The sequence below is a fragment of the Electrona antarctica genome, assembly GCF_951216825.1.
Source record: "Electrona antarctica genome assembly, chromosome: 22".
Classification (NCBI taxonomy): domain Eukaryota; kingdom Metazoa; phylum Chordata; class Actinopteri; order Myctophiformes; family Myctophidae; genus Electrona; species Electrona antarctica.
In genome coordinates this window covers 13,231,964-13,259,100 of record NC_136805.1, presented here as the reverse complement: position 1 = coordinate 13,259,100, position 27,137 = coordinate 13,231,964, and the positions used below count along the sequence as shown (strand labels likewise).

The window sequence follows — 27,137 nt, the reverse complement described above, 5'->3', positions numbered from 1 at the left end:
AAACCAAGAGACACTGGATACTACAAAATACAAGGTACTGTAAAAGTGTAAAGTAAAACTCTTAACTAAAAACCCAGAAAACACAGCAGAGAGACAGAACAGGTCACGGATCGTGACAGATAGTTACCAGAGGTACATAAAGATGTTGTAAAATTACATACAGTGAGAATCCTTTCTGACATTTAACATTTTTGTTCTTTATTTTGGAATGCACAACCAACTGAAATCAAATTAATTCAGTATCATGCTGGCATCTTTTTTTCTTCTTTTTTTTTTGTCCTCGTCCTGAGGTGTCAGAGCTGCTGGCGGCCATGCCAGACCCCACCGGGGACGAGGCGAGAGGCGAGGGAGAGGAAGGCGAGAAGAGGGCTCCAGAACGTCCCAACCCAGAGGAGGACCTGGCCGACCTGGCCATCAACCCGGACGAGACCGAGCTCTTATCGGACATCTTCGGGCTGGACCTGAGAAAGGAGGGCGGGCAGTTCAAGATCGCCCCGCACAACCCCACCGCCAGCCTGACCGAAATGCTCAACGCCCCGGCCGCCACCGCGTCATCGCCCCCCGTGTCGCCGGCCACCCCGGCTACGGCTATCTCACCCTCACCTGAGCTCCGACGGAGGCACCAGGTGAGATGCAAAACTGGTCGCTTGGTTCACACGCAATTAAACCGGTAGAGTCAGAGTCATTGACTGTGTTTACTTACTTTCGCACCTCTTCTTTGTCTCATCTTTTTAATCTCTTATTTATTTTTTATAAAATTGTTTGTGTGCAAGTTTGGGGGCTTTTTGCCTTTATTAATAGTGGAAAGTGGAGCATTAGGAGCATAGGTGGGGTCAGTCCAATGGCGGATCTCCTACATAGACTTCTATTGAGCATGGGGATAACCAACTGGGACCGGAAGTAGGCAGAAATGCATTGGACCCAGGCAACAGCCCTGCTTTAATGATCTTAAATCCCTTCATTTTAGATTGTTTTGTGGTAATCGTACAACATAAACATTAAAGAGACTTTAGTTGTTACTGTACAATACTTTAAAACAGTTGTCATGTTGCACACATGCTTAAAATAGCTCTTATTTGTGCCGCCCTCGTTGAAAACAATGTATTTCCAACTCCAGCTTGTCTCAGTTCAGGCTGCATGAACAGCGCTCGAGAGCTCGGTTTCTGCCCCCTCAACATCGTAACTCTTCTATTAGATGGCTCTGGTCGGACCCACGGTTGTCCAGAGGCATTTGGGCATGCCTGACACTGAACTCCATATATAGGAAAAAAGGGACACAGAGGCACATACAGAAATCTCTATATATGGGCATAAAAGGGACACAAACAGATGGGTGGAAGGGTACTCCATGTAGCTGGCCTGTTCTGACATCATTCTGACATCTGCATAGACTCCATATTTGGGCATACCTGACAAAGAACTCCATATATGGGCATAAAAGGGACACAGACATAATAACGGGGTGGGGCATGCATTTCCAACTTGCATCGTTCCAAGTAGGCCAGTGCCCAATGGGCACCGCTCTAGTTATTGGGACTGTAGGTCGCATTTACTATGAAAACCTGCACCTCCATATATGGTCACGCCATGTGACATCACGCCTCCATATATCGTCACGCCTTGTGACATCATGCCTCCATATATGGTCACGCCTCGTGACACGCCACACCACCATATATGGCCATCTCCATATATGAAGATATACCTCACCTTACCTCATCTAACCCTGGATAACCATACATGGAGAAGACTGGATCATCACCTAGATCTGCATATATGGAGCCGGCCAGTAACTCTACATCTGACCTCAAACCCTTAGATCTACATATATGGAGCTGACCTGTTCTGACATTCCATATGTTGATTCTTCCCCACCCGTCCTTCCTGCTCTGACATTCCATATGTTGATCTGACCTCATCAAACCCTGTACACTCGAGACATGCTCCATAAATGGCCAGTACAGAATTCATTCCATATGTTGATCTGACCCCCCAAGCCAAAACGCCAGTGCTCGCCCAGCAGTCTGCCGTCTGTCATCAACCAGGCAGATGCGTGTGCGCTTCTCGCCCTCAGGGCGTCTTACTGGTATATTACTGTGGCACTTTACTGTTGCAGGAGGAGAGTTATTCACTTGTTTTGTTTTCTTAATCTAATCTAGCCTTTAGAGTTACTGGTGCTTCAAGAAAACAGTAAAACTGCCATAAGCTACACTAAAACTACTGTGTCGCGAAATGTGAGCTTCTGCTACAGCTGTGGGTTTAACCCACCTGCTACTGTTTTACACTCTGATGATGAATGGACTGGCTCCTAGCACTGGCCTGGGGTGGCTTTTTATTGTTTTTTGTTGAACAATCCACAAGATAGGCTATTACTTTAGAACAGACTCTAAAGTAATAGATCCCCCCCCACACACACAAACACACACACACACACACACACCCTCCTCCCTCCTCCTTGGAAGTCCATCGTTGTCCACACCACACCACACCACACCACACCACACCACACCACACCACACCACACCACACCACACACACACACACACACACACACACACCGTGTGTGTGTCCTTGAGCAGCTAATCTCTGGCACGTTAGAACGATTTGATGGGTCTGCCCCAGGTAGATGCTGTGTCGGGTCGAAAGGTGATCCGATGCGTCTCGATGCGTCGGGGTGTGAGAGAAGCTTCAGTCCATTTCCGTTTCTCTTTGATCTGTGACTCTATGGTCTGGTCACACTTAACTTCCTCCTCCCTTACATGAACCCCACCCCCCTTTCCCTTCTCTCTCTCTCTCCTCGCTCCCTCTTTCCCTCCTTAGCTCCCCAGCATGGCGCCGTCTCTCCGTCGATCCTCTCATGTCTCCAGTCCATTGCTCTCTCAGTTGGCGGTGCCATTACTGCCCTCAGTGTGTGGCTGTGTTCATCATGGATGCACATTAACATGATGCAGAGTGCCACATGTCTCCATGTCATTCTTCAGGGTCCGGGGGCTGCCACAAAACTATTCTACAAGCACCCAACACGCATATAATACATATTTATTGTTTTAGCTATAAAATACAGTATATTGATGACAAAGCCCTGTCAAGTTGTTGTTGGTAAAGATTCTTTGTTACGTTTTTAAATGTAATCCACACTGTGACAAATGACTATCCTCTGGCAAACATGGCGTTGCGGTTATAAATGACGCCACATAATGCAGCTGTTGTCTACGAGCCTGGGAGGCACACAGCTTGTGGGCTTGAATCTGCAGATAGATGATTAATCCATTGAGACCTGGAACGCATCCATGTCACGTTAGCGTTTAACCACATTAACCATTAACCCATTTTGGGTGGGAACCCCTTTTGGTGTTTTAAACATTGTTATAATTTAGCTATTGAAAAATAGCAGATCTACAAGCTCATAGCGCGCCACCGAGTGGCGCGCTATGAACTTGTAGGTCTGCTATTTTTGAAAAATCGTTAAAATGTGCCTCAAATCTTTCCGAAAATTGTCATTATTTAGAAAACTTTTTTATTTTTATTTCGACGTCAGGCCTGAATGGGTTAAACCCCCCTTCCCCTAGGCCCCCGACCTATTTGCATGCATGACACTTGCAACATAACGTACGGAGAAACAACAAAGTGTTTGGCAAATCCCCCCGAACGGGGTCTCTCGCGGTCCTCGCTAACGATCCGTCTTCTATTTCAGTCGAAGAGCTCTTCCTCCGAGGAGAAGGAAACCAGCGAAGAGACAAAGTGTGAACCTGAGAAAGCAGAGTACGTGTCGTGCACACAGTTTACATTCTCCTTCTGTATTCAGGTGTTCCGCCTCGAATGATCCCAATTACTGGCCTCTCTCTAAAATGTCTTTGTTCCGTGCAATAAACACAGATAATAATACCCATTATTGCTGGCAACGTTTGTGACAAAAGGCTCTCGTGTAGAGCCCGACCGATGCCAGACTTTTTAGTCCAATCATGATTTTGGAGAGTCCGAGACTACATTTTCTAATAAAATTGATTAAAGTTTCTATTTGAGGACGTTTAACTAAGTTTATTTCTATACGACTTAAAGGAAGACTTCACCCATTTTCAACCTATCTTCATGTAATTAGCCATTCGCTAGATCCCACCCCAAAAAGCTATTGTATTGTCCAATGCCAATCCAAATAGATTAGCAACTGTTGCTATGCAGCTCAAGCTTTCACCACAGTATACATAAATGGTACCATATTATAATTAGTGAGGACCAGTTATATGAAGATACCTGTAGGTTTAAAATGGGTGAAGTTGTCCTTTATGCCCTATTAGCAAATTTAAAAAAAATAGCTGAGTGACACCCCCACAATAATGGGGATGGATATGTTGACAATGCATAAGAAATTGGGACACATCGGCTGCATTACTGCTAAAACATTTAATGACCAATATATCGGTCTGATCCATATAACCTACTCTCGTGTGTTTGTGTATGCCGGTTTCAGGGGCGAGGGCGGAGAGAAGCAGGCCAAGCCGCAGAAGGACGAGAAAGCCAAGCCGAAGGTCAGACAGCATCACACCTCCAGTGAACCGGACCTGCAGGAGTCTGCCTTCTGGAAGAAGATCATCGCCTACCAGAGGAAGCTACTGGTAGCAGAGCTGATACAAGCATGCACACTCACACTCACACACACACACACACACACACACACACACACACACACACACACACACACACACACACACACACACACACTCACACACACCTGTACTCACTCACTCACTCCAGATTCAAGGTCTGTTGATTGTTGCATCTAGATAGTATACTGTAAGAGAAATACTTTTGTTCTGGTTCCTCAGAAATTGTAGCAGCAAAATAACAAAGAAAACATATACTGTACTGTACAGTATACACCACATGCATGTATTGACACAATCTGCAAGTATTCAAGTATGCATGCTATTTTTGCATTCATATGGACTCGCATATAAATTTTTACATAGTCCATAGTGCACTTTTTGACCTGAGATCAGATTCTAAAAATGTCTTCTACATCCTGACAGTTTTCTGAAAAAGCTATGTTTCTATGTCAGTCGTTATTCGATTTTTCAAAAATAGCAGACCTACAAGCTCGTAGCGCGCCACTCGGTGGCGCGCTATGAGCTTGTAGATCTGCTATTTTCCAATAGCTAAAGCATAACATAATGCTAACACCAAAAGGGGTTCCCGCCCCAAAATGGGTTAAGTATCCACTATCCACATTCGTACAGTAATAATATGCATTCACTCACATTTATAAATCTCCCGTACGCACACTTTCCATTCACCAATATGGTGGGATGCACGCACGCATGCGCACATACTGTACATGCACGCGTGCGCGCACATTACATATATCAGTTATTGTTTTCTGTTTCCCTCGTCATATCCAGAACTACTTTGCCAGGAACTTCTACAACATGAGGATGCTGGCTCTGTTTGTCGCCTTCTCCATCAACTTCATCCTGCTCTTCTACAAGGTAACGACATGCCAGTGGTCCCGTTACTGGTAGAATTATCACATTTAAATATGCGTGGCAGATGTCCCCTAGTTGCCTAGTGGAAGTTCAAAAACATGCTGCATTTACAAATGCTAATCACATTTTTTAACCTTTGTGGTTTTATTGCATTTTTTTTTAAATATTTAGTGAAAATAGCCTGTGCACAAGCTCACAATGTGTCGTAATGCATCACACTGGGAGCTTGTAGATGGGCTATTTGTCGTTCGACGAAGTATATAGGACTTACAGTATATTCATTTTATTTTGGTTTGAAATCCGGTCGCGGTTCAGCTGACAATTTACTTTTAACCCATTTTGGGCGGGAACCCCTTTTGGTGTTTTAAACATTATGTTATAATTTAGCTATTGAAAAATAGCAGATCTACAAGCTCATAGCGCGCCACCGAGTGGCGCGCTACGAGCTTGTAGGTCTGCTATTTTTGAAAAATCGTGAAAATATTTATTTCAGAAAACTGGAGGATTTAGAAGATATTTTTTTAATTTTGAGGTCAGGCCTTAATGGGTTAACATCCCCCCCCCCCTCGCCAGGTCTCCACGTCCTCGGCCGTGCTGGGGGAGAGGGAACTGGTCTACAGGGGCAGCCATTCAGACTCCAGCGTTCAGTGGGACCCCCAGGGTGGGGAAGGCGTGGCGGGAGATGGCGGCGATGGCGGCGATCCCCCGACGCCGCCCGCCGTGCACTTTGTCCTGGAGGAGAGCAGTGGGTACATGGAGCCCACACTCCGCATCCTGGCCATCCTACACACTGTCATCTCCTTCTGCTGTATTATTGGTTACTACTGTCTGAAGGTAGGCTATCTGCTGTGTTATTGGTTACAAGTTACAGTACAACTGTCTGAAGGTAGGCTATCTGCTGTATTATTGGTTACAAGTTACAGTACAGCTGTCTGATGGTAGGCTATCTGCTGTGTTATTGGTTACAAGTTACAGTACAACTGTCTGATGGTAGGCTGTGTTATTGCTTACTGGTAGTGTTTATAGCAAGACACCAGTGCCCAGCAATTATGAAGTGGTGTGTGTGTGTGTGTGTGTGTGTGTGTGTGTGTGTGTGTGTGTGTGTGTGTGTGTGTGTGTGTGTGTGTGTGTGTGTGTGTGTGTGTGTGTGTGTGTGTGTGTGTGTGTGTGTGTGTGTGTGTGTGTGTGTGTGTGTGTGTGTGTGTGTGTGTGTGTGGTTACATGCTTAGGTATAATGCATTATAGTAGAGATGGGAAGCATAGTAAGTGTTACCACCTTGTGGTTAGTCTTGCATAGCCAGACAACTATTCCACAATCTCCCTCAGTATATAAATATACATACTGTATGTAAATATATTTTAATTATCTTTAGAGATTATTTTGTAATTCCTTTTCTGCTAAGCAGTAAGCTATATATGCTTAGATGATTTCTATATTAGTATAAATTTGCGTGACTGTAAAGACGAAATGGAAGTGGGTAGGAGGAGGCTCGACTTCCGCTTTATATTTTAGTCATGATAGAGCTTCCATTGCTCCAGACTGTATGATGGAAGCGTTTGAAAATTGCGAGAGTCAACAGTTTCGCCACTACCGTGTGGTGGATGTAAACAAGCACACCACATCTCCTCTGTCACATGGCCAACAAATCAAAAGGTTACATATAGTAGAGTTTGCATACCTTGCAATGAGCTTATGGACTGTGAAGATAAGATAAGCCATACTGTCCATCCTATCAATACACCTGTGTGTGTGTGTGTGTGTGTGTGTGTGTGTGTGTGTGTGTGTGTGTGTGTGTGTGTGTGTGTGTGTGTGTGTGTGTGTGTGCGTGTGCGTGCGCATGTGTGTGTGTGCGTGCTTTCCAGGTGCCGCTGGTGATATTTAAGCGTGAGAAGGAGGTGGCCAGAAAGCTGGAGTTTGATGGCCTTTACATCACAGAACAGCCATCTGAGGATGACATTAAAGGACAGTGGGACAGACTCGTTATTAACACACAGTGAGTCTGACCTGTGTGTGTGTGTGTGTGTGTGTGTGTGTGTGTGTGTGTGTGTGTGTGTGTGTGTGTGTGTGTGTGTGTGTGTGTGTGTGTGTGTGTGTGTGTGTGTGTGTGTGTGTGTGTGTGTGTGTGTGTGTGTGTGTGTGTGCACATACGCGCGTGCGCGGTTGTGGGTTTTGATCGATTGATTGAATACTTTATTAACAAGTTAGTTAACAGTACATGTACAGTAGTACAGTCAAATGTTATGCTCAAAGGATAACACAAAGAGGGCTTGTTTCCATTGTGGTCCATCAATTCATCACAAGACTTACAATACATACAATACAATACGTAACAGTAAAAGCTCCAGTAGCGGCAGTACAATATATATTTCTTTTTTACAGAAAAAGGAGGGGTGGGGTGGGGGGCAGAGAATGCTACTACCAAGGTGTTCAAGGTGTACAACTAAACCCAGTTGTATTTTGAGGTCCCCCATTCTTTTAAGTAATTAGTTTTGAGTGTGTGTAGCAACTGGGGGAGATGGGGACATCTTTTATGTCTTTGGTACTGGTTTGTGTGTCGTGTTCAATACAACCATATTGTAGGGATTATTAGGCAAGATTATGATGTCAATCAGCCAGAAATCAAATGCAACCCCGACTCGCCAGCGAATCGAATACACATTTAATTCCTATCTACTTGCATCTCATTAACGTCCAATTGAAGACGTGAGTCACTTAGCCTGTCAATATGCACATAGTTTCCACTCGGAATGAAGCGATTTGAAACTATGTACATACTGTGTATCTTATCATAAAAACGTCTATCTGAAGACGTGAGTTACGAATACCTGGTATGAATAAATACTGTGTTACAGTTCCCCCAATATAAAACAAATCAAACACACACAGACGGAATCAAAGAATAGTCCGGAGATTTGTTTAGATTGTACCAGCAAAATGAGATATTTATTATATCGAAATACTGTTACAACATACTTGTCATATACTCAAATAAAAACATAGCAAGAACGGGCGCGTCAGGGTTAATCCAATTCGGACATTAGCCGTAAAGACTTAACCCTGCGCATTGAAAATATACTATTTGGTAGACTGTGGTATAGTTGCTTCTGACTAGTCTGCACATGAGTTGTGCAAAATAGCCAAGGGCAAACGTTATAAAGTCCAGTCTTACTCAAATAACAATTTCAACTATAGGTCCGTTCAGTTTACAAGCACAATGCAAAGATAGTTTTAGGAAGAAGAAAGAGGGAAGAGGAAGTTATCTTCTCGTGAGGAGATGCTCTAGGTTGGCGTCACTTTTAAGATTTAAATGACAAAACTAAGTGAAAGGGTAGCTAATCCTATCATTAGTTATCATGTCGTTCTGGGAGCTTGAATGTTATCAAATACATCCTTGACCAACCTTTCTGATGATGAGACCTCAGCGGCGCTCGGAAACTGGATACCAGGGTTAAGTTGACAAAATTAGTTTCCAGCGCGGCACGCGAGTGTAACTTTACTCGTCCTTGTTTAGTTAAAGTATAAAGTATAAAAAGTCGATCAAATCGTTTCATATGGAAAACCACAAGTTAGCAAACGGGACCGCTCTAAGTCCTGATGTGATTTCGCGGAGGTGCAGCCCCCCGGCTGCCGGTAAAAGAACGCACCGGCTGATGTGGTTCAGCCAGCGTCTCGACCAAAATGAGCAACGTGTCTTGGGTGACACACGTTATATTGAAAAGGGGTCTCAAACTAAATTAGGCGTTTTCCTTTGTCTAACTCCAAATCCAGTTTTAACCAGTTTTAGTTGGAGTCAACAGAATTGTTTTCTTTAGCTTTTACGGCACCTATCACTCTCTCCTTATCACTGAGCCATCTCCTCTTTCAAGCGTTAGTACACAGATGTGTGCGCACACGCGCACACACACACACACACACACCCACACACACACACACACACACACACACACACACACACACACACACTCTCCCTTCAGCCTCGCTCACTCATTTTACATGTTCCATAGTTTCCATATGTCAACAGGTAGAAAATGATTACATTGAGAACAAAAACAGGGAGCATGTATTGCTGATTGGAGTATCAGTGGTGCGTGCGTGTGTTGTAATGTAACGAGGTAGGACACCCCATCTTGATCCATCCTGTGAGTTCATCTCTCGGTCAGACCTGGGTCTGACCCTGGGTCGTGTCCTGATAGTCACCTCTCTCTTTCTCTTATTCGGTCTGTGGTCTCTCAAAAAACCCCCCTTTGCTGTCAGGTTAATCCAGGGGTGGTTGATTGTTAATTCAGTTTGTAGACAAACGGGCGCATCTGGCACTTTTAGCAAGCCAGTGTAAGGGAGGAATGTTACTCCTTTCACCTCACCATTGGGGCGTCTCTCTGATCTTACTTGCTCAGAGCGACACCGGTACTTGGGGGGAGGGAATCTGGTCCTCTTCCATTGTTCGGTTCAACTTGCATAATTGTCAATTACAAACCCTCCCAATGTCAGGCTACATATCCCCTCTCTAGGATAAATGAAGAGACAACGTTCGTGGACCTTCGTTTGGCCTAGTTACATATCCTGACCTCCATTCGGGACAAGATGTCAAGTTGAGGCCAATGGGGTGTCTGTCTTGCCCATAGGGCCCCTTTTTCGACAGTGGGGTCGCGTTCCCCTGTAGTGGTGTCAATGTTCGTAGCACTCCCTTGGATGCCCAGGATAGCACCTGTGACACAGGGGAAAGGTAGGAAAGGCAGTGTCTGTACGTTCGTTTCAGGTAGGTGTAGAGTTCTGCTGGGTGCAGAGTAGATTCCATGAGAGAGTGCACAGGCGACAGTGTCTGAATGTCATTCAGGCTTCCCCGAGCACGACATACGCTCCCAGGGGAAACAACACAATGTCAATTTATTCAAAACACTGTCATTCAGGTGGATGCCAGGTTCCGCTAGTCACGGAGCAGCATCCATGAGAGAGAGGAACAGGAGACAGTGTCTGAAGGTCATTCAGGCTTCCCCGAGCACGACATACGCTCCCAGGGGAAACAAAACAATGTCAATTCATTCAAAACACTGTCATTCAGGTGGATGCCAGGTTCCGCTAGTCACGGAGCAGCATCCATGAGAGAGAGGAACAGGAGACAGTGTCTGAAGGTCATTCAGGCTTCCCCGAGCACGACATACGCTCCCAGGGGAAACAAAACAATGTCAATTCATTCAAAACACTGTCATTCAGCTGGGTGTAATGCCCTCCAGGCATGGCGTAGCATTCATGTGGGGAAGAAAGAGCGGACAGGAGACAGTGTCTGTAGTGTCATCCAGGCGGATGCAAGGTTCCGCTAGGCGCGGGGTAACATCCATGTGAGGGAGAGAGAGGCAGGAGGCAGTGTCTGTAATGTCATTCAGGTGGGTGTAAGGCTTCCCCGAGCACGACCATACGCTCCCAGGGGAAACACAACAATGTCAAAACATGTCATTGCTGGCAGGTCAAAGTGTTATTGACCACATCATGCACCCAAAACGACATGGTTTCTCCTAAGTCATTTTACACTGAGCTCTCTACTCCTATTGATAAAGTTGTACTGGTCTAACCAGGGTGATAGAGAAGAGAAAAGTGGAACAAGGGCCAGAGTAGAAGAGAGGAAATAATACTTTCGTTTGTTAAAATAAAATTCAAACGATAACAGACTATAAGGAGCAAATGGCTCAACGTCTAGTGGAAATAATTATTTTGTCTGGTAAAAACAAACAAACGAAAAACTAAGGAGCAATGGCTCACACTCTAATGGTAGAAAACAAAACAGTAACTACATTTTGTGACCACAGGTGGTTTAGCAGGCTAGTGCACCTACAGGTTTGAATTCATTCCGCTAGCGAGGTTGATGTTTGATCATGTCTCACACCGAGTCAGGAAACGGAACAAAAGGTCAACCCTCTATCTTAGGAAGCATTATTCTGCACAGGCACTTTGAGGTCGTTTTTATAATAATAAAACAAGAAAATGTAAACAAAAATTACTAATGGTGTGTGTGTTACACATACCAAGTGATCATCCCGTTTCGGTAGGGGAGGAGGTTTCTTACTGTTTCACGGGAAACAGGGTCCTATGTTGCTTAAACTATTTAGGCGAGAAACTCAATAGGCTAGGCACAACACAGCTAAGAGTTCTACAATGTAGAGCAGCCAACAAGCCGGTGAGTTCTCTCGCCTTGGTTTTGGTCTCAGAGTCTGTCAGTTCGGTGATTGTCTGGGGCGTGTGTAATTTGATTTGGTTTCGGTGTACCCATTTTGTCACTGGCTTGCCTTGGCCTTTCCCGATTTGTATCTTATAGGCTATCGGGGAAAACTTGTCCACTATATGGTACAGGCCTTTCCATTTGGGGAGGGACCTATTGTTCATCCCCTCTTGGTGAGCAAAAGTGGAACACCGAACCAAATCCCTTACTTGGAGCTGGTCCTGCGAGGGCCTTTTGCCATAGTGGGCTTTCTTGACCTCCATGCTCTTTGCCAAGTTCTTCTGAGAAGATCTGGCAAATGGTCCAATCCAATCTATCTGCAGATCTGCCCATGGGAACATAATTCCCCTCTCTTGTAAGGGTGTTCTCGGGGTTGGACTTGAAGGTTGGAACTGACAGCACGTCAAACAACCTTTCACATAATGAACCACGTCTTGGTACATTTTGGGCCAATAGGCCATCTGGCACAACTCATCGCAGGTTGCCTCGACACCTCGGTGTACAGCAGTTGGGGAGTTGTGGCCGAAGCTTAATAGTACCCCCCTGTGGTGCTGGGGTATAACTAGACACGGAGAAGTATATGAATCAACAGCATACACCAACAGACCATTGCTCAGTGACATGTAGTCGCTTGACAACAGTAGTTGTGTTAAATACTCTGTTGAGTCCCTGTCTGTGTCAGGGATAGGTGTTGGTGTGTCCCCAGCAAGGAGCGCCATCATGTGGGCTAGGGCTGGGTCAGCCGCCTGTAATGACACTAGATCAAAGTCTCTTTTCACAGGGGCCGTCGTCCCATCAGGGGACCGTTGGTCCCGCTGCAGTAACGCAGGGATTTTGCCAATGACCGGAATGGTCAGGCTGGAATCATAGAAGTCAGTGCTTATCAACAAACCCAAGTCTGTTCCTTCGCACAAAGTGACGTCGGTATCCAGCCTGTCTGTAGACCTTCCTTCCACATCCAAAATGGGTGTGCCTTGGAAAGTCAGACTTTGCCGTAACTGGGCATCTCTCCCCCCTAAAGGAGGAGTCCCCGGTGGGGAATTAGTGCCCTGTAAGCAAGTTATTTCCAGCTGTGCCTCCACGAGGTCACTGTTGGTCTGTTGAAACTGGGTAAACTGCGCCTTGAGGTCGGCGATCTCTTGTTTAGCCCTATTCAACTTACTATCTGTGGTGGCTAGCTTGGTGACAATATCAGTCAAGCGAGCCTGTGTCTCTCGTAACTCAAGTTCATCAGTCAAGTCTTTTATCTGCTGCCGAGACCTGGCAATTGCCTCCACGTTAGCTTTGGCTGCTAAGCAATCAAGCTCACGTAACCGGACTAAGTTTGCCAATACATGCCCAGTTAATTTCTCGCGTTCTGCCTCAGTGTAAAGTCTTGATTCAGCATGAGCACTAGCTAAAGTTTGGAGATTTGAAAGGACTGTGTCTGCATCTATTTGACCGACGTTAGGAATGTCAGAGTCTGTCAGACTAAGCATCTTTCTTATAGCTACGCAAATATCCATGCTCCCTGTTCGTGTAGCTGGCTAACAGCACAGTATGCTTCTAAGCCGCAACACTTCTGTCAACAGACAGCGGTAGGAAACAATGCAACAACCACGCTCCCTCGCTGCCTCTCAGGCAAAAACAGCACTGTGGTCCTCAATTTGGTTTGAGGACAATTGTGCACAAGTGAAAAGGCTATATCGTTTGTGTTATTATTCCTGCCCCTAACCCCCCTTTTTATTAACACCCTTAGTTCCTTTTGCAAGGAAGCAAGGGAGTGAATACAAATTAAAAAAGGGAATAAACACAAAAAAAAAATTGAATTAAAAATCTCAAACTGTAAATGTCCAAAATTAAAATAATTAATTAAACCCAATCAGTCAATTGCCTGATCAACCAAACCTCAAAGGTTTAATCAACCCCACATCCAACCAAACGGAAATAACCAATTAAACCAGCAAGCTAATTGCCTGGTCGATCAAAACCTCAAAAGGTTGTTAGATCCACCACTCACTTAGCCAGAAGGTTATTTCGAGCCTTAAATTTTAAATGCCACCAAGGAATGACTGAATCTCTTGAAATCCACACTCCTAATGACAAAATGGCATTAATCAAGTAAACTCAACAATTTAATTGCCTGGTCAATTAAAACATCAACCACACACTTAAACAGAGTTTATTTTAAAAATCCCAGCGTCCAACGAGAGATCGGAATGAATCATTAAAATAATTAAGTCAATCCCCATCTCAAAATTGGAACTGTAATCTTCAAAACAAACCCATTTGAGCATAACGGGCCAATGAATCGACTGAAATCCTGAAAGATTTTAAAACGATCAGTCAACCAAAGTCCACCTTAAAAATTTAAAGTCAAATGATAATGCCTGAAATAAGCTAGGGCAGGGGTCTGATTAAAACGAATAACAAAAGACCTGTATCCCTTAAACAAAACAAGCTTGATTTTGCACAGAACAAAGGCTATGCAAATTTAAAGAATGCTCCAATTTTGTCCAAGGCACAGGCCGTAAATAGCAGAAACGTTTCACTTATGCACCACAAAATCAATTATCCACAACCGAATCTGCCTGAAATGAGCGTAAACGAGGGTTTACGTGAGTTACCACAACACCACGCTATATGTTTACAAACACAAGCAAACAACGCAAAATGTCCCCACAGCAGTGAGGTAATTAATGAGCTACCAGTATATGCGAACTTAATGAGTGTATTTTGACACGCAAAATAACGTCCCCACCAAGTGCAAAGATTAAGAGGTGTTAATCTTCGTCAAGCAGCAAAACACACGACCATGCATGTGCCTTCTTACAGCTCACATAGTGAAGCTAATGTTATGACACGTGTGACACCAGCGACGGCCACTAGATGGGGCGGCACGCCTTACTTGTATCACAACAACGTGTCAGTAGGCTGGACACCAAGTGTCACGGCCTGAGACCCCCCTTTTTCAGGGCGGAGTTCAGACGGGGGAAATCAAGATGGCGATTTTGCAATCTGGCTGGAAGCAGCGTCCCACAAGTACAGCGGAAACGCCCCACGTCACCAATTTCCAAAATGGCGACCTCGCAAAGTCGCACAACACAATGGCCAGAGTACCCCGAACATTAGATGGTTTCACACTGTCTGTTGACCAACGTCACACCAAGTATAACGCTGCTTGAACCCCGTAAAAGCAATCAAGCCAACGACCAGACAGTATAGATCTGTTTACTCTCCTGATTTAAAAACTCGATACCTCAAAAAGCGGCACACTAATGGAGACATTTAAGTCTAAATTCATACTAAACCAATGGTCTTTCTGTAATTCCGTGAGCCGTTTTATAATAAAGAGAGAATTCTCAGGTTCCACTTGACAATAGCGCAAAATACACGCTATACGAATCTAATCGCTTAGTCAAGTGGCAAACATTCGTTGCTGAAATGACCCATGAATAGCTTACATTATGGGTACAGTGCAACTGGGCGTTAGGAAACAGAATCTCTTAAACGATAGCCCACTTTTTATTAATTACGCTCCAGTAAATAGTAATCCCGTTTCTGCAGAAACCTGGGACCTAAATGTCGGAGGATATTCAAACGTAATGTTCTAGGTTCCAGCCACGGTCACAGCGTGAGACGCGGATCAAACCATTTACTCTAAAAACAACTCTAAAAAAAAACAACCTCGATTCCAATTACATGTACATTAATTTCTCTCACATCGAAGGGTCTTATATAACACAGTAAACCAGTTCCGTTAACGGGACACCATTATGTAGGGATTATTAGGCAAGATTATGATGTCAATCAGCCAGAAATCAAATGCAACCCCGACTCGACAGCGAATCGAATACACATTTAATTCCTATCTACTTGCATCTCATTAACGTCCAATTGAAGACGTGAGTCACTTAGCCTGTCAATATGCACATAGTTTCCACTCGGAATGAAGCGATTTGAAACTATGTACATACTGTGTATCTTATCATAAAAACGTCTATCTGAAGACGTGAGTTACGAATACCTGGTATGAATAAATACTGTGTTACAGTTCCCCCAATATAAAACAAATCAAACACACACAGACGGAATCAAAGAATAGTCCGGAGATTTGTTTAGATTGTACCAGCAAAATGAGATATTTATTATATCGAAATACTGTTACAACATACTTGTCATATACTCAAATAAAAACATAGCAAGAACGGGCGCGTCAGGGTTAATCCAATTCGGACATTAGCCGTAAAGACTTAACCCTGCGCATTGAAAATATACTATTTGGTAGACTGTGGTATAGTTGCTTCTGACTAGTCTGCACATGAGTTGTGCAAAATAGCCAAGGGCAAACGTTATAAAGTCCAGTCTTACTCAAATAACAATTTCAACTATAGGTCCGTTCAGTTTACAAGCACAATGCAAAGATAGTTTTAGGAAGAAGAAAGAGGGAAGAGGAAGTTATCTTCTCGCGAGGAGATGCTCTAGGTTGGCGTCACTTTTAAGATTTAAATGACAAAACTAAGTGAAAGGGTAGCTAATCCTATCATTAGTTATCATGTCGTTCTGGGAGCTTGAATGTTATCAAATACATCCTTGACCAACCTTTCTGATGATGAGACCTCAGCGGCGCTCGGAAACTGGATACCAGGGTTAAGTTGACAAAATTAGTTTCCAGCGCGGCACGCGAGTGTAACTTTACTCGTCCTTGTTTAGTTAAAGTATAAAGTATAAAAAGTCGATCAAATCGTTTCATATGGAAAACCACAAGTTAGCAAACGGGACCGCTCTAAGTCCTGATGTGATTTCGCGGAGGTGCAGCCCCCCGGCTGCCGGTAAAAGAACGCACCGGCTGATGTGGTTCAGCCAGCGTCTCGACCAAAATGAGCAACGTGTCTTGGGTGACACACGTTATATTGAAAAGGGGTCTCAAACTAAATTAGGCGTTTTCCTTTGTCTAACTCCAAATCCAGTTTTAACCAGTTTTAGTTGGAGTCAACAGAATTGTTTTCTTTAGCTTTTACGGCACCTATCACTCTCTCCTTATCGCTGAGCCATCTCCTCTTTCAAGCGTTAGTACACAGATGTGTGCGCACACGCGCACACACACACACACACACACCCACACACACACACACACACACACACACACACACACACACACACACACTCTCCCTTCAGCCTCGCTCACTCATTTTACATGTTCCATAGTTTCCATATGTCAACAGGTAGAAAATGATTACATTGAGAACAAAAACAGGGAGCATGTATTGCTGATTGGAGTATCAGTGGTGCGTGCGTGTGTTGTAATGTAACGAGGTAGGACACCCCATCTTGATCCATCCTGTGAGTTCATCTCTCGGTCAGACCTGGGTCTGACCCTGGGTCGTGTCCTGATAGTCACCTCTCTCTTTCTCTTATTCGGTCTGTGGTCTCTCAAAAACCCCCCCTTTGCTGTCAGGTTAATCCAGGGGTGGTTGATTGTTAATTCAGTTTGTAGACAAACGGGCGCATCTGGCACTTTTAGCAAGCCAGTGTAAGGGAGGAATGTTACTCCTTTCACCTCACCATTGGGGCGTCTCTCTGATCTTACTTGCTCAGAGCGACACCGGTACTTGGGGGGAGGGAATCTGGTCCTCTTCCATTGTTCGGTTCAACTTGCATAATTGTCAATTACAAACCCTCCCAATGTCAGGCTACAATATTGTCTTGCCTGTCTCCATGCCAGATAAGGCTTTATGTATCGTTTTTAATAATATTGGGCTGAGGATATTTCAAAATGTAATCAGATTTCAGCTGTGCTTATATGGGTGAGCGGAGACCTCTGTCCGTCTGGCCAACGTGCTCTCATTGGGTGAACGGAGACCTCTGTCCGTCTGGCCAACGTGCTCTCATATCAATATGGGTGAACGGAGACCTCTGTCCGTCTGGCCAACGTGCTCTCATTGGGTGAGCGGAGACCTCTGTCCGTCTGGCCAACGTGCTCTCATTGGGTGAGCGGAGACCTCTGTCCGTCTGGCCAACGTGCTCTCATTGGGTGAGCGGAGACCTCTGTCCGTCTGGCCAACGTGCTCTCATTGGGTGAGCGGAGACCTCTGTCCGTCTGGCCAACGTGCTCTCATTGGGTGAGCGGAGACCTCTGTCCGTCTGGCCAACGTGCTCTCATATCAATGGGTGAGCGGAGACCTCTGTCCGTCTGGCCAACGTGCTCTCATTGGGTGAGCGGAGACCTCTGTCCGTCTGGCCAACGTGCTCTATATGGGTGAACGGAGACCTCTGTCCGTCTGGCCAACGTGCTCTATATGGGTGAAGGGAGACCTCTGTCCGTCTGGCCAACGTGCTCTATATGGGTGAACGTAGACCTCTGTCCGTCTGGCCAACGTGCTCTCATTGGGTGAGCGGAGACCTCTGTCCGTCTGGCCAACGTGCTCTATATGGGTGAAGGGAGACCTCTGTCTACTAAGCTGCCGTGCTGTGTTTTGGGGAAAGAGTTAAAGAGTTAAGTCAAGCAGAAATTGACTAGCTATAATAATATATGTAATGCATTTTTATATGTTTTAGCTGAGGCACCAGTGTCCAACCTGCAAGTTAGAGCAGGGGTTCTCAACGTTTTTGGCCGGGGACCCCCGAAAATGCTTTGGCAACATCTCGGGACCCCCGCCCCGCCCACTCCCGACCCCCAATATAAATTGACTGCTACAATAACCTTAATAATAGAGACACCCCCCCTGAGTTAGAGCACAAAACGGAGAGACAGAGCAGTGGGGAGAGGGGGAAGCAGAATGAATAAAGAAAATGCATATTTTAATTAAAGATAATAAAAATGTGAGTACAAAGAACGTCATGTCAGCCCAGAGAAAAGGGAATGGTGATGGGAAGGGGACAAGATGGCACTAATGGCTTTCAGGAGTCAGTGTGTCCAGCTGAAAAACATTAATTATCATGCCGAGCCGCCGACCAGCACAATAGACTATCATAAAATTGTAACAATAGTGCATGGGCGTCTCTGAGTCTCTCACAAGGCCTTGTCTAATAAACGCTGCCATAGCCCAAATATAGACTTGAAAGATGCATAACGCCACTTCTCAAGCAAAAGAGGATTTTCTGAAAGCGAACACGACAGGAGAATGTGCGCACCTCTGCAGAAACTCTGACCCATGCCTATGAATACTTTTGGTGATGTGCGTGGGTGGTGAAAATGTCAGGGACACTGGCCCGCCTGTCAGTCCACTTTAACCCATTTTGGGCGGGAACCCCTTTTGGTGTTAGCATTATGTTATGCTTTAGCTATTGAAAAATAGCAGAACGACTGACATAGAAACATAGCTTTTTCAGAAAACTGTCATTTTCCAAACAGACATTTTTAGAATCGTCCTCAGGTCGAAATGGGTTAAGTCTAATATCAACCCGATAATGTTCAGTCAACATGGTACGCTGTCAAATCCTCAGGTTCAACTCTGAGTTCGTAGGCACATTAATTATCATATCCTGGTTCATTTACATGACTTGATTGGCTGTGTGGGATATGAACCAGAGATAACGGATCAACGTGTGATATAATGGAGATAGTTGAAGAGAGAGAAAGAGGCAGTGCAGTCGAACAGGTTAATTTAACACCACGGGCTCCATTTTCGTCACCGCTAAACCCCTTTTCCCTAAACTTCTTTGCCTTTTTTACTATTTTGCAAAACATTTTTGAATAGTTAAAATGGCCAGTCTACAAGCTCACAACGTGTCAATGTAGATTGGCTAGTTGAACTATGCAAAAATGTTTTTCAAAATAGTAAAAAAAAAGGCAAAGAAGTTCAGGGATAAGGGGTTTAGCGGTGACGAAAATGGAGCCCCACGCCTCCAGGCTTCATTTGCTATCATCCTCCCCGGAGGTAATCAACCCTTTCCCTAGTGGTAATTATAGTTAAATGGGGGTCATGAACTGTTTGGGGAAATGTAATTGAGTGCTATATGTCTAAATGCCAGGGCATACCTGGAGGTACCTGGGCCTCAGTGTGTTGGCTTGCACTGCTGCGAGCCCATAACACCGGGGCTCCACCGGGCGCGTCAGCGTCGCGTCTCCGTCACCGCCAGGGAATGTTCCCTTTTTAATCAATGAAGGGTGGCTCCACTGCCCGCGTTGCGTGACATTAACGCGTGCATTAAAATTGAACCGGTGCGTTTTTTGACACACGCGACGGAGACGCAACGCGTCCGGTGGAGCCCTGGCGTAAGACTAGAGGGAGAGTTAACGCTAAACCAACACTAGATTTAAATTGACATCATATTTTACATGTCAGGCCTTTAGCTGGTGCTCTCACCCAGAGCAGCGTTAAAGGGTATATATAGATAACCAAAAAGTATTAAAAATAAAAAATAAAAGCATCAACCTACGTACAACACTGCATGTTCTTGGTACAGTACATGTCACAGCCCCCAGTGGTCATCAGAATAATCTGCCATTTTAGACTATTTTTGTATTATTGTCAGTCAAAATAATACGGTGGATTTTATTCCAGAGAATGTGACTTTTTACAGCTACAAGGTAATGGGTGTTATTTGCAGCCATTATTTCCCTCTTGCTCTGAATCTAAAGGTGGTATTTAAAGAGTAGGATGTGTTGATGTGTTGACAGTGCCCCACATCACAGTTGTGTAAATGTCACTATTTAAATTCCAATTTGAAAAGGAAGGATGCATGGACGAATGGAGAGAGGAATGGATGGATAGGTATGCGGGGGTGTGTGGATGAATACAGGGTTGATGGTTGGGTGCTGGATAGGTTAATTTGGATGGATGGATAGGTATGCGGGGGTGTGTGGATGAATACAGGGTTGATGGTTGGGTGCTGGATAGGTTAATTTGGATGGATGGATAGGTATGCGGGGGTGTGTGGATGAATACAGGGTTGATGGTCGGGTACTGGATAGGTTAATTTTTGTATTGCCACTGTGAATTAATGGCAGCATTTTTCATTCCCTGTTGCTGTGAATGTATTATACCTGTCTGATTATCATAGCCCACTGAAAAATCATGTCATTGATCTTGTAAATGCCAATCTTGTGATGACGTTTTTACTGGACTAAAGAAATGCAATTAAACTGAGCGGAATGGTACATGGATACTTGTCTTTGTATTGTATTCGAGTGGCATATTGTACTTTTTACCTTGTGTTTTTACTAGTTTTTCTAGATCTAAGTCCAATGGCAGTTGCTGTTAAATACATCAACACTAATTTATACTAAATCATACTAAACTTGAGATGTCTGTTTGACCTTTTATATTCTGCTAATACTCTGTCCTCGGTCAGGGAAACCGAGCTATAATAATAATAATATAGTAATTATTGAAAGAACGTTACCATTGCTTTAGACTTTCACAAGCTATCGTTTTGTATTTGTGTGAATACAACTTGATCTGTGTTTTGATAGCCTGTACAAGTGTACAATATTGTTAGATGAAGTTTCCATAATTCAGAACCAATTCTTAAGCTTGTCTTTTTGTTTTTCAGATCGTTCCCTAACAACTACTGGGATAAGTTTGTGAAGAGGAAGGTAAGTTTTAATATATTTATCATTTACATTAACTAACTATTGATTGCCAATGTCCTTGGTAACAAACAACAAAAATGGTAGTTAGAATAAAAATGCATGTGGTGGAAATAAATCATCCACTAGGTACAGTAGGACTGAGTTTTGGAGCCTGCAAAAAGGACACGGACAGAAGACAGGAATGTGTCTTTTAAAAGTTGTACAGATGCATTTGATTTAAAACTATCGGACACAACTTCTTAACCATTAATCCCCATGGATGGAAATACTAAAAAGGTGTGCTCAGTGAAAAGCATGCTCAGTGAATGGTCAGGGAACGCCCTACCTCAGTCTTTCAGTGTGTAGGGGGCGATGAGCAGTTGAATGGTCAGGGAACGCCCTACCTCAGTCGTTCAGTGTGTAGGGGGCGATGAGCAGTTGAATGGTCAGGGAACGCCCTACCTCAGTCTTTCAGTGTGTATGGGGCGATGAGCAGTTGAATGGTCAGGGAACGCCCTACCTCAGTCTTTCAGTGTGTAGGGGGCGTGGTCAGGGAACGCCCTACCTCAGTCTTTCAGTGTGTAGGGGGAGATGAGCAGTGAATGCTCAGGGAACGCCCTACCTCAGTCTTTCAGTGTGTAGGGGGAGATGAGCAGTGAATGGTCAGGGAACGCCCTACCTCAGTCTTTCAGTGTGTAGGGGGCGATGAGCAGTTGAATGGTGAGGGAACGCCCTACCTCAGTCTTTCAGTGTGTAGGGGGCGATGAGCAGTTGAATGGTCAGGGAACGCCCTACCTCAGTCGTTCAGTGTGTAGGGGGCGATGAGCAGTTGAATGGTCAGTGAACGCCCTGCCTCAGTCTTTCAGTGTGTAGGGGGCGATGAGCAGTGAATGGTCAGGGAACGCCCTACCTCAGTCTTTCAGTGTGTAGGGGGCGATGAGCAGTGAATGGTCAGGGAACGCCCTACCTCAGTCGTTCAGTGTGTAGGGGGCGATGAGCAGTGAATGGTCAGGGAACGCCCTACCTCAGTCGTTCAGTGTGTAGGGGGCGATGAGCAGTTGCACGTAGTCTTGTGTATGAAAGGCACAATACGGTTCAATGAGGGGACTCAGGGGAGGGTTCTGATAAAGTAGGCTGATTTTTACAGTTCTGCTGCGTAACCCGCATTCCCCGCTATTTAATCCAATATTCTACGCTGCCGAGATTGTCTTATTACCTTTAGAGCATACGCCGAAATATTTGCAGCTTTGACAGCGGCCCCCATATCTGTCCAAATTGACATACAAATTATGAAGTAGTTATAGCCCAGGAAGCCAAGGCACGTTAACCAGCTTTTTATTCAGTTTATGAAATAAATTCAAACCAAAGGGACCGGCATGGTGGGACAATTCATCTACAGTATGTGTTTTGCACATTACGGCAGTCTACTGCACGACTTATGAAATAAAGTTGTATTCTCTATAATCTTTGCCAATAGCAGCAACAATGCTTCAAAAGAAGAACAATGTATATTCGTGTAACTAGGAGATTCACTGCTAAATATTGTTTTTTTTGCATTCATAGATTATCACCTACAATGCATGTATTGTTGCATGGCTGCAGCCAAAGGGAGCGTTTGGCTACAACTGGCTTGTAGTATACATCCCATTTGCCAGATGGACAGTTTACGGTTGCTAGTTCCACTCCATAGCATTGTGGATGTGTATCTGATAGTCTGGAGGGACCGCACTTCGGATATTGTCATAGTTAATAGTTAAGTTGAGAAATATTCAGGTTGAGGTCCTTGGCCTGCTGACAGCGTGCACAAGAAATATGACGCTAATTGGCCTAGTAGTAGCCTATGCAGGGCTTAAAGTTATTAGTCCTGGGGACTGATTTCAGTCCTGAGGATTTCATAGGGGTCATTTAATGAGATCAGTGCAGATTTGCAAAAAATCATTTTCAGTTTTGGGATTTTTTTTTTGCTTTAAGCCCTGAGTATGCGAGATTAGCTGCGGGGACACACACACACACACACACACACACACACACACACACACACACACACACACAAGGCAATCGCGAGATTCTCTGCCCTCCTGGAGGAGACAACAATGACATGGAGCCCCAGGACGGAGATAGGATAACATGCAGAGACCACTGTGTTCTCCACCAAAACCACAGTCCACAGCACATCAAAACCTCGTCCAAAGTTGACCTTCAACATGAAAATAATTTAACGTCTGGCAGTCTCTGTGCTGAGAGCAAATGGGGAGAGTGTCTATCATTACCACAACTGATGTGATTGCACACATGCTGTATGGGGAATAACAGCTTTTGATTAGACACCAACTCATCGTCTGGGACAAATTGTTTTAACTGCCGTTATGTGGAACAGTCAACAGCACACGAACCAATTGAATTAGAACATGAACCAAAATTTCAAAAAAGGGGGGAGTTGTATTAATCAATTAAGTTTCAGCTTCACCCAGCTGATGAGTGCTCAGATGGTCATGATATGAACACTTGGGGATGCCTCTCTACCCACTAGCTAAGCTATGGTTGAGTTACAGTAGTAGACGGCAGCTGTGCACAGTAACATGATTCAGTGATTAGATTATAAAGCGAGTAGTAACTAAGGCAGCAACTCGGATTACTTGAAATTGAAATTAGTGAAAAACATAGAGGCGTGTAATAACATGAATAGTCTTAATCAGATTACACAATGAAAAGTGATTAATGAAACAGATTACATGGACTGATTACAATGTGAACAATTCTTTCGAGTGAGGAATGTTAGTCAGGCATGTCTCTGTAATTACAAACATATGGGGAGAACAGCTTTTTTGGTTTGATAATAATTTATCATCATCTGGGACCAATTGCATAATGCTTGATTCATACTCAAGCATCCTGCATCCTGTCCTGTAAGTAGAGGAATTACACTCCCACAACACGGCATGCTGCCAATCATTGAGCTTGAGTAAATTGTCTATTTTTGCTGCACGGCACCAGCACGCACCTAAATATAAACCTGCCTTGGCTCATTTATTGAATGCTGTTTTCAGACCTTATTGACAGTGGCAGCTCAAAATTGCATGGTGATTATGTCCAGATAATTGAATTTCCATAAAATCATTGGACGGCGGAAATGAAAAACGAAGGAATCAACAGGAAATTAAACAATTCTACATTTGTAATCATTTTATGTAAAAAATGACCTTTTATTACTGGCATTAGCGGATGCCTCATTCATGCAGGTTGTTGCCTTTATTCGTGGTGCGGAAGCTCAAAAACTACCTACCTTGTTCCAAATAAAATATTTTCAGGCGAATTAATCGCACACACAAAACAGCCCTGGTATATAAGGACCTTTACAGTAGTTTTTCATACAAAGAGTGCATAATGCTGCATTCTGTATGCTGCTGCAGTAGTGGTTCCCAATAGTTCTACCGTACAGAGGAACACTGTTGTTTTGTTTTGTGAAAACCACATTATTATTGCCATATATACAAATATACAAATGAATTATGAATTATGTTTTTTATTTACTCTACCAGTATACTGCAATCGTATTTCCCAATGCAGAAGCAACTTCCATTCCCTAAAAGATATAGGGCTCCATTTTCGTCACCGCTAAACCCCTTATCCCTAAACTTCTTTGCCTTTTTTTTTACTATTTTGCTAAACATTTTTGAATAGTTAAAATGGCCAGTCTACAAGCTCACAACGTGTCAATGTAGATTGGCTGGTTGAACTATTCAAAAATGTTTTGCAAAATAGTAAAAAAAAAAAGGCAAAGAAGTTTAGGGATAAGGGGTTTAGCGCTGACGAAAATGGAGCCCATAGGGCTCTATTTTCTTCAGTGCCCTTACCCACGACGCTGCACGCAAGTCACCCGTCGTTACCCGCAAATTACGGGTAGGGCAGCGTGCACTGTCCCTAAATGGTATTTTGGTGCAGCGTTACCCGCTATCCATTATGCCAAAACTGTTATTTGCGCCTGGAGGGAATGCGCATAGCGGAGTTTAAAAGCACCCGTAAGCCGTAATGCCAAATACGACGCGCCTGCAATGGAGATCAGGAGTCAGGCTGCTTCAGCGCACCTCTCCTTATTCTCAATGTGTCAATGTGACTCCATCAGCACAACCGTTTCGAAGCCACTGGCATAGAAACCTACAGGTTTTACTGTGAATCCCCAGGTGATGGATAAGTACGGTGAGTTCTACGGCCACGACAGGATCAGTGAGCTCCTGGGGATGGACAAGGCTGCTCTGGACTTCAGCAACGCTCACGAGAAGAGGAAACCTAAGAAAGATAGCTCGCTGGCCGCTGTGTGAGTACGGCGTGCGTGCATGTGCGTGCGCATATATGTGTGTGTGCGTGCGCACGTGCGTGCAATTGTGCATGCGTGCAATTGTGCATGCGTGCAATTGTGCATGTTTGTGTGGGTGTGCGAGTAAAAGAGATGAAGAGAAACATTTTGAGACGGCTCAAAAGAACACTCTGGAGAGCGTGGAAACTGTCATTTTGGCACATTGAAACCCTACACAGACTCTGTGTGGGTTTGGTTGGAACATGGAGGATCATTTAGACACTGGCTGGTGTTTCCAGGTCACTGCCTGACAGGACCTCCATGCTTGCTATATAAGCTGATGGCTCAGAGAAAAAGTTAACTTCAAATAAGGCAATGTCGAAGACATTTAACATGAGGAAGTTGTGGAGTGCTGGGGATATTAGCTGGATGAGTTAACACTTGGGTAACTTCTACCAGTCAGAAGATGGCACTAACGGCCAATTAGAAGCCTCCAGAGATGTGGTGAGTCCTGTGACCCGTGTGACCCCCCCCCCCCCCCCCCCCCCCTGTGTGTGTGTGTGTGTGTGTGTGTGTGTACGATGGTACATGCATGCGTGCAACGTCGTAGGTACATTTGATACGGGGTAGATGTGGAAATGCATGCACAGATAAATACAATAGTGTAGATGCATTGTTCAGACCAAATCAAAATGTTGGCCTATCCAGATTGGAATAAAATCAGATCAGATTTGATAAACAAATCGGTCTGAACAAAGCCCATTTAGTGTGTTTGTGTGTGAGTGTATGCCGACTAAAGCAGTCTCTCTCCTCTGTCAACAGACTGAACTCCATTGACGTCAAGTATCAAATCTGGAAACTAGGGGTAGTTTTCACAGATAATGTAAGAATATATCTGATTTGTATTCTTTTAATAATTGCATAATAAACATGGTATCTATTCTATGCACACAACTTGGGCTGGTAATGGAGGTGTAATTTAAACCACTTTGGTTTAAAAGTGAAAGTAGTATGGGAGTTTAAAAGTGAAAGTAGTGTGGGAGTTTAAAAGTGAAAGTAGTATGGGAATTTTGGAGTATATCCCCACTGTGACGTGGATGACATTATATCCTCTACTCAGTGCAGCCAATGATCATATTGTATTCATTTGTAAACGCTGTAACTCATAACATATTCCCGTTTTTAAATCTGTGAAACAGCAGATGCTGGAAATTAAAACGTTTGCAATTATGTTTTTATGTTTACTCATGTGCTCTTGCACAGTATGAAGCAATTGTGAAACAAAGACTTTATAGTCCCCAGGGGAGGGTACATTAAGGACTAAGTGTATCAGGCAGGGGTGGAACGGGCTACCTTCCCATTCCCACACATCCTCTCTACCCACTCATCCTCTCTACCCACTAAAATAAAAACACCCTTATTTTTTCGTCACTGTCAGAGTGTCAGGTGGAAACCTTGTACTGTTACTTTTCAGAAAACAGAATAATTATCTGTGTTCCAAATGGAACCCCATGTCGTTTTATTTAGTGCCAAACTCTTGTTAAAACTTTGATTCAATATTTATAAAACTAACAGATGCACTTTCACTTCAGCATTTAAGGAAAAAAGCAGAGCTACATTACAAGCTGACTCGCATGGCAACTTTTGCTTGTAGA

General features: G+C 44.2%; 1 protein-coding gene across 1 annotated transcript in view; it reads left to right on the top strand.

Moving 5' to 3' along the window:
- The window catches only part of ryr2a (ryanodine receptor 2a (cardiac)), a gene marked incomplete at its 5' end in the record, with an annotated part of 316,463 nt that overhangs the window by 268,360 nt on the left and 20,966 nt on the right, over positions 1-27,137 (top strand). Inside the window, 9 exons of the mRNA XM_079492228.1 lie at positions 291-626; positions 3,695-3,762; positions 4,469-4,613; positions 5,397-5,483; positions 6,054-6,314; positions 7,344-7,474; positions 21,170-21,212; positions 25,370-25,503; positions 26,305-26,365. Coding sequence (XP_079348354.1) covers positions 291-626; positions 3,695-3,762; positions 4,469-4,613; positions 5,397-5,483; positions 6,054-6,314; positions 7,344-7,474; positions 21,170-21,212; positions 25,370-25,503; positions 26,305-26,365 — 1,266 coding nt within the window. The remainder of the gene's footprint in view (positions 1-290; positions 627-3,694; positions 3,763-4,468; positions 4,614-5,396; positions 5,484-6,053; positions 6,315-7,343; positions 7,475-21,169; positions 21,213-25,369; positions 25,504-26,304; positions 26,366-27,137) is intronic.